This window comes from Leishmania donovani, chromosome 30 (genome assembly GCF_000227135.1).
Source record: "Leishmania donovani BPK282A1 complete genome, chromosome 30".
Lineage (NCBI taxonomy): Eukaryota > Euglenozoa > Kinetoplastea > Trypanosomatida > Trypanosomatidae > Leishmania > Leishmania donovani.
In genome coordinates this window covers 311108-319003 of record NC_018257.1, presented here as the reverse complement: position 1 = coordinate 319003, position 7896 = coordinate 311108, and the positions used below count along the sequence as shown (strand labels likewise).

General features: G+C 60.7%; 2 protein-coding genes across 2 annotated transcripts; both read right to left on the bottom strand.

Moving 5' to 3' along the window:
- Positions 1-2642: 2642 nt before the first annotated feature.
- Positions 2643-4589, bottom strand: LDBPK_301010 (hypothetical protein, conserved; the record flags this gene model as incomplete). The annotated part of the gene is made up of 1 exon (XM_003862766.1): positions 2643-4589. The coding sequence occupies one exon, from the start codon at positions 4587-4589 to the stop codon at positions 2643-2645; it is 1947 nt and encodes a 648-aa protein (XP_003862814.1).
- Positions 4590-5610: 1021 nt separating this feature from the next.
- On the bottom strand, positions 5611-7896 carry LDBPK_301000 (hypothetical protein, conserved; the record flags this gene model as incomplete). The annotated part of the gene is made up of 1 exon (XM_003862765.1): positions 5611-7896. The coding sequence occupies one exon, from the start codon at positions 7894-7896 to the stop codon at positions 5611-5613; it is 2286 nt and encodes a 761-aa protein (XP_003862813.1).

Here is a 7896-nt window from a genome sequence, read left to right as displayed (position 1 = left end):
AGTGCGAGGGCCGGGGGTGGGATACACGCTCGAGCCACGCTGACGCTTCGCCTACCATATGGGTGGCGCAAGCCTGTGCACTGCCGCAGGTAGCTCCGCCGCAGCGCCATCCAGGGCCCGACCGCCGGCGTCAGTGGGGCGGTACATCGCTCTGACCTCCCCGCGTGGCAGGTGCTTCACCGCGCCACCACCAGAGGCGGCTCGGCATTGGGCAGGGGGAGAGACGAAGGAGGGGCTGCGTGGCCTCCCCAGACAGAGTGGGGGCACTGGGCCCTGAGATGCCACGCGCTGCGGCATCACCCCGCCCCCCCTGTCATCCGGGGTTATAAAAATGGTAAAGATGGAAAGGGAGAAGAACAGGGGTTGCGGAAGGGGGTGGGGTTGAAATCCCAGACAATGACGCTAATCTGTGTGACAAAGTCGAGGGCATCGGAGGCCCCATGAGCGAGAAAAAAGAAGCCGAGTAGAATGGAATGGTCTAGCGTAAAGCGCACAACTCGAAGGTTGGCAGCAACCACAACAACGACACTTGCAAGGCCAACTTCCAAAGGTCCATCTTCCCCTCGTATCAAGAGAGCCCGCGCCTTACCGCAAATCGCGGCGCAGGGCGAGCGGCGATGAGATGACGTAACGCGCAGACTCACCGCCCGCGCCTCCTTTTAGTCGCTTGTCCGTTCGGGCCCCTCCCTCAGTTCGCGACGCCCATCCATCTGTCTGCCTTTTTTTCCTTTGTGTAGCACCCCCCCCCCCAAGAGAGCACTCACCCGAGCGCGCCCTCCAAGAGAAGGGACAGGATGCCAAGCAGCAAGAGGAAGACATGCAGGAGCACGCGCCTGCACACATGCACACAAACGAAAAACATGATTGCAAGCCCCGCGAGGCGCGGGTGGGGGGAGGGGAGGAAAGGATGGAAACACGAAGCCGAAGACTAAGTAAATATAGGGAAAACAAAAAAAAGCGTGCCGATGTCGCTTAACGCGAACGAATACAGCACGCACGCATACGCACATACATAGGCATACACATATGCACACACACATACACATAGACTAAGCTAGCATGGCAGAACACGGTGGCAAGGATGCTTGTTTCTTTCCACGAGAGAGGGAACGTGTGGTGCACATCAGCGCACCAGCCAAGAGACACCAGAGCAAGTAAAAGAAAGACAGAAAAAAAAAAGGACGTATTCCGTGGAGCACTGCGCGCATACGCAATGCACACCCCAACCATTCAAAACCCATCACACGCGCGAAGTGTCATCGGAGCAGCAAGAGGAGCCTTCGCGCCCACTAGCTACGAACACGCGCACGCACACGCACACACACACGCGTGATCCACGATGTGTCCGCAGGTGCACGCGCGCTGGCACAGCTGCCCGCTAGCACCGCACCGACACGTGGCATCCACGCGCTGCCTAGTAGAGAAAGGAAGGAATACACCCGGCAACAAGGACAGAGAAGCAGAAAAAGACGAGAGAGTGCGAGAGAACAGGGTCCAATGTTCGCGAAGAGTGAACAAAGACCATTGAGGTTGAAGGGGATAAGAGTGACGGAGCGCAGCGGCAGAGGTACACATGTCCGATGGAAACACAGAATAGCTGATCCGCCAGAAGATCACGAAAACAGCGGAAAGGGGATCGGGAACAGAAGCCAGGTGAAAGTCGAATGAAGAGAAATGAGTCTGGCCACTCAATCAATCCTTCCCCTCTCCGCTCCCTGTGACACTGTTGGACTGAAGACCTTCACCTCGCTTTTCGCTTTTCTAGTTCCGCACCAGAACGCCCATGCACGCACACCTGACGTGGCGTGTCCTCCGCGCCTGTAACGAAGGCGTTTGTGCACACTCGCCATACCCTTCCACCGCCCCTGTCCATCACCACACAAGCGATAAGATATGTGTTGCCCCTTCCCCCTCCTCGCCTCTTTTTCCGTCCTCTCAGCAATCTCGCAGATGCACCACAACAAGAGAGCCGCCACGAAAGTCGAAAAGAGCAAAAGAAAGAGAAAGAGAACGGGAAGACCCACAACCGGCCGATGTACCCACGTGCACCCATAAAGGGGGAGGGCGCGAAAGAGGAACAAGAGTTCCCTCTTTTATGCACATCACACCAGCGCCAAAGACGGAAGAGCCGCACACCAAGCTGAGCGAGTACAGAAGTGAATCCATGGATACTGCATGTCAACGAGCAGGCAAGCACACGCACGAGGAAAAAGTAAGCAGCACACCAAAGAAAAAGGATAATGATAGCGTTGACATGCTTGTGTTCTGAAGCAGGGGAGGAGGAAAGGCCACGCTGCAGCGCTTCCAGAAAAAGGGGGGGGCACAACACGGGTAGACGTGATGAGGTGCAAAAGAAGGTGTTCTTCCCCACCGCTCTGTCGCGGATTTCCCTCGCCGTTACCCTTCTGTTTTTGCATCCGCCACTCCACAAAGCCGCTCGCACAGAAGGAGGGCGGGGGAAGGAACAACGAAAGCAGGGGGAAAAAGAGCACATAAATAAGGAAAGCATGTGACCCCTCAGACACACACACACACTCACGAGATGCAGACACAGAGGTGCGTGCCATCTGCGCAGTCGCCCTTCACGGCACCACAGAAGAGCAACAATCGAAGGCGGAGCGAGAACAAGTGGAGGGACGCTCCTACTGCTGGTAGGCGCGGTAGTCCTGCACCACATTGAGCAGCGGACGGTACACGTGCACTCCGTTCGTTGTGTCAGCGGACGCCAGCAGCCACTCCTCTGTCTTCGAGGAGTTCCACGAGGCGTCCGTCACGCGGCCCACGTGGCCGATGTGCACAAACGACACCTCCGGAGGCGCTAGCTGATCCTCCGAGTAGCCAAGCGGGAGTGTCATCTTTGCCAAATCCCACAAGACGACGCGACCGTCAGCGCCATAGCTCAGCATCACGGTCTCGCAAAAAGGCGACCATTGCAGGCCCGCGATGAGGCGGCCGTGGTAATTGAGCTCCCGGACCGGGTCCGCGGTGCGGCGGATGTCCCACAGGCTAATGCTTCCCTCCGCGCCAGCGGTTGCCAGCTGGAAGGCGCCGATAGGGTGGAACTGGGCAGCTGTCGCGCCGCTCGCGTGCGCCGAGGGAATGGTGGAGCTGCCGGCGCTCATGCGAATGTCCCACAAGCGCGCGTCCCCGTCCATGCTCGAGGACGCCAGCAGGTGTCCTTGCGAAGAGTGCCAGCAGCAGTCGGTGACGATGTCGCGGTGCCCAACCAAGCGCTCGAGTGGCTGCGTTTCAGGGCCAGTCAGCGACGGGTCAACGGCCGACGCCTCGCGCAGGTCAATAGTCAAGCGGTGGCTCACGTCGTAGTAGTTGACATAGCCGTCGTCGGCGGCGCTCGCGATGAAGCCGGGTTTCAGCGTGTTCCAGCTGAGCCCAAAGCCGCCACGGCGGTGCCCGCGCAGCAGTGCATCCGGCACCGTGCGGCCAGCCTCATTCTGAGTGAGATCCTGCACGAGGTTGTACACACCAATGAGCCCAGACGCCGTCTTGACGGCGATAATGTTCGTCTCGGCAGGCATCGCGCGAATCTTCAGCACTGCCGAGTCCATCGTTAGGGTCTGCTCGCAGTGGAAGTGGCCCTTGACGTTGGCGAAGCGCTTGCCGGGGTCGATGCCGCCCTCCAGCGCGGGATCGACCGCCTCCGCGCCGGCAATGTCGTCGTCGCCGTAGAGGCCGTACATGACGTCCTTCGCCGTGGTGACCGGCACCGCCACCTCCATTACTTTCACTGTGTTCGCCGCCCCGCTCAGCGGGTGCGCCTGGGTACCAATCGCCAAGTACTGCAACGTGTAGTCACGCTCCGGATCGACAAAGGCGCGATCGGGAATCCACTCCACCGCCAGCGTCGGCCACTCGACAACGTGTGTGCCACAGTACTCATACAGGTGCTTCGCCTCCGTTTCGAAGGATCGCTGCAGCGCCAACATGCGAGGCAGCGCATTCGCTGCTTGGCGGGTCGAGACGGCACGGCCGCGGGCGCCGGCGTGAGTAGGGTGAACGGAGAAGGCCTCAGTGGGCGCGCTACCTGCGCCACCGCGGCGCGCCGAGCAAGTGCTCTCCGAGCCATCGTCACTGCTATAGTCGTCGCACACATTGGCCGCGCCTCCGTCGGATGCATCATCGCGCACAGCATCGCCGCTGGTTCCTTCTGCGTCGTGGCCGTGCCGGCGATGGCGCCGGCTAGCATCGCCAGTCTCCTGGAAAGCAGCTCCGATGTCATCGCCGTCGTCGGGGGTGATGGTGGCGCTTACTGCAGGCGGCGCTGCAGCGTGCGAGGAGGTGCCCTCCGACTTCTTCTGTTGCGCGTCAGCCCGGACCTCCCCGACCACGCATTCCTTGCGAGTTTCTAACACCCTCAGCTCATTCACGTCATTTCCTGGCGCGCGCACCGGCTTGGTATCTGTACTGCTGCCTTCCCCACGCCGCAACCGAGCCAGCGCCTGCGTGCGAGTCACGCGGCCGGTGGGTGGGGCTGCCGAAGGAAGAGCCTCTCTGCTCGGCCGCGTCGGTGACGGCTGCGGAAAAAACGACGCGTCGGCGGCGTCGTTCACCGATTCGTTGCTGTGGTGCATATCCCCCCTCTTCGCGTCTTCTCGATGCTGATGTCGGGTGTTCGCGCGATGCGTAAAGGCCTGTGTAAATAGAACGGAGGTGCGCGGAGGTGCAGTGCGCACCAGTGCGGTTGGGACCGTCTGTCGGGTCGCTGGGGAGAGCAAAGAAGGGAAGCACGCGGTTTCACAGACTTCCACGGCCACTCAGTAAAGCCGCAGCACCGTCCAGAGAACTGCAGAACACGAGACGAAAAAAAAAAAGAATCGGACTCTGCACCGCAGGCGAGGCTGAAAGATTTCCGAAAAAGGCACCCGGGGGTGGGGCGCAAAGAGTGTGTGCCGGTGCTTGAGAGGAAGAGCTTGACGACTCGCTGATGCGCTGCGATCCGCCGCAGATCTCTTCTCTTTGTGTTTGTCCTCTCCTCTCGCCGGACTCCTCCTGTATGTGCGCGCAGAAACAAGGCGGGGATAGATTAGGAGGGCGGGGGGCACACTGGGGAAGAGGCGCGGGCGACCTCTCGATGCCAAGCCAAGAAAGGGTGCGAAGGACGAGAGAGGCAAGGCAGAGGTGATATCTTTATTCTTGGCTGTCTGCCTACATGCCTGTGCGAAGAAGGGGAGGGGCAGGAGTGCCGCATGGTGCACGCTTGTGTGTGCAACGACAGGAGTAAACTGGTCGACTCTGTTTGCACGTCTGCTTGCCTGTCGAAGAGGGGGGAGGCCTGGAAAAGTGGGAGACGAGGGGAGCATCGCCCTCGCTGTGCACGAATGACTGCAGCGCACACAAAAGGCAGAAAACAGTACTTTGCGACGAACAAAAAGGAACAGAGAAAAGCGGCGTCAGCACGGCACAGAAATGCGGAGACGGCGTGTGCACGATGGTGCGTGTGCTCGGCGAACTCGTCCATAGAGCCCTCCTAGAAGCCACAGAAACGCGACACAGAAGACGGGCTCACCTGAGTGGTGGACAACAGCGAAGAGAACACGAGCGTGGGAGAGACTGCATCCCCTGCGCGCCTTTTACTCATCCAGCGCCGCCATGTCACCCAGCTGATGTCCGCCTCGATGTTATGTGATGACGGTGTGGTTTTGCAGCCACACTGCTCGAGCGCGAAGGCCCGCCGGTGCTATGTACGCGTGTGTGGTGCGGCTGCCTGAACGTATTTGCTGACGCACTGGCACTCCGCAGTGGCACAGGAACCGCTGGCCGGCCGCGGCGCCGGGAGAAGTAGCCGTTGAAGTCGAGGCGCGACCACAGCGCGCGCTCCCAAGGACGCCCACCGAGGCCGAGGTGACCCGTGAACACCGCCACAACCTCCTGCTGTACACGCGCCTCGAGAGCAATCAGCGTCGCACGCACCTCCGCCGGGGTCTCATTGACGCCATCGACCGCCCAGTAGGGAATGCGATAGCGCATGCATAGGATGTAGAGGGTTGTCGCACAGGTATTGAGGGACTGGCACGCGCGCAGAAGCGGCTCGGAGCCCTCCGTGAGGAACGTGGCCTCCAGCACATGCCATATGAACTGGTCGTGGAAGCGTTTTGCCTGATCCACGCTCGTGCATGCGGCAGACGCGAGCTGCTCCTCGAGCTTCGCGGTAAACACGCTAATGACATCCACTTGCATGTAGTAGCCAAGCGAGGACTCCATGAAGTGGATAAACTGAAACAGCGAAAATGCGCGGCGCAGGTCTGCCGAGGGTCTCGTGTTGGTCACCAACGCCTCTGAGAGGAGCGAGCGCGTCACCGCAAGCGCCTCCAGTGAGAAGCGGAGGGCGAGATGAAACAAGAAGAGTCGTTGGTAGTACTGCATCGCCTTGTGCGACACGATCAGCAGCAGACCTTGAGGAGGGATATACTGCAGATAAAGAGCCTCAACGATGAGCAGGAGGTGCCGCGCCACGTCCTCTGTTGAGCCGGCCGCACCACCGCCACCGCGGGTATGTCGGGCCACTCGCGTCGGACCATCAGCGGCGAAGGCCGCATCCGCCTGCTGTACACTGCACGACTTCACCCTCATCGTGAACGCCTCGTATGCTACAGTGTCGCGCAGATTGCTGACGGAGAGAGCGAACAAGAACGCTTCAGACGCGATGCGCTGCAGGTAGGCGCTACGGGGCGCCGCGACATGAGACTCGCGAGCCGGAGCATCTGCTGCATTCACCTGCTTCTCTCCCTCGGCATTGGCGCCCTCGGCCACTTCCAGGGCGGCAGCGGGCGACAGCGACGGCAGCACATCAGCAAGAACAGGCAGCACGCGCTCCACAAAGGCGTACCAAACGTCGCCGCGGTGGCAGAGAAACATGCTGCGCAGAGCGGCAAGGTTCACCTTCAGCGAGGGCAGATCGCCGACCTTCATCCACAATGCCTTGGACCACAACGTCTTTGCCGCCTCCACACGCGCCGCTAACTCCTCTGCCACCAGAACGCCACCATGACACAGCTGCGCGTTGAAGATGGAGTGAAAGACAGCATTGGCGGCTTCGTCCTGGGAACCGAGAGCCAGCTGCTCCAGGTAGTCGCTGCCACCCTGCACATCCATGTCGCGCAGCAGCACCCGTCGCTCTTTACCAGCCGCCAGTATCAGGAGGCCCAGTTCAGGGGACACACCGAGCGGAAGACGGTCTGTGTAGAGGATGTGCTCCTCTCCAGCGCCACCGCCGAAACCGGTCGAGGCACTCCTCACCGCCGCCGTCGCCGCTGCGGTCTCCGTTGATTTGGCGCGCACAGCAATGAAGTAGTCTGGGCGTGCGTGCAGCACGACACCGTGGGCAATGTAGTGCGCTGTTGTGTAGAGCAGCGCGAGCCACACGCTTTCCCCGAGAAGACGCCGAAACGCTGCCGGGACCTCCTGATTGTGAAGAAAACTGTCGAGCAACGGCAGACACACCTCCGTCCGCTGCTGCTGCTTGACGATGGCCTCCAGGAGGGTGAAAGTCAGGGCGTATGTAGCCGGGAGCGCCGCAAGCGCCGACGGCGTCTCGGCCGCTTTCACCGCCTCGGCGTAGTTGAAAAGAACCTTCTTCACCCCATTCGCAATAGCAGCCGGATACAGCCCCTCGACGCGCCCGACAGCGGCCTCCTGCGTGGCGCGCAGAAGCGTGTGATAGCTGCGACCCAGAGGCAGGGCACGCTGCAGAAGCTGCTGCTCTGTGGGGTGAAAGGGCAGCGCCTCACAGTACCTGCGCAAGGGTTCCGCAGATGCGCCAGCTGCGCTGTCAGCATTCGAATCCGCTGCCCTCGCATCGGCCGCTGACGAAGGTGCGTCCAGCGTCTGACTCAGAAGTGCTGAGTTAAAGCTCAGCAAACTGCACTTCACCTCCTCCAT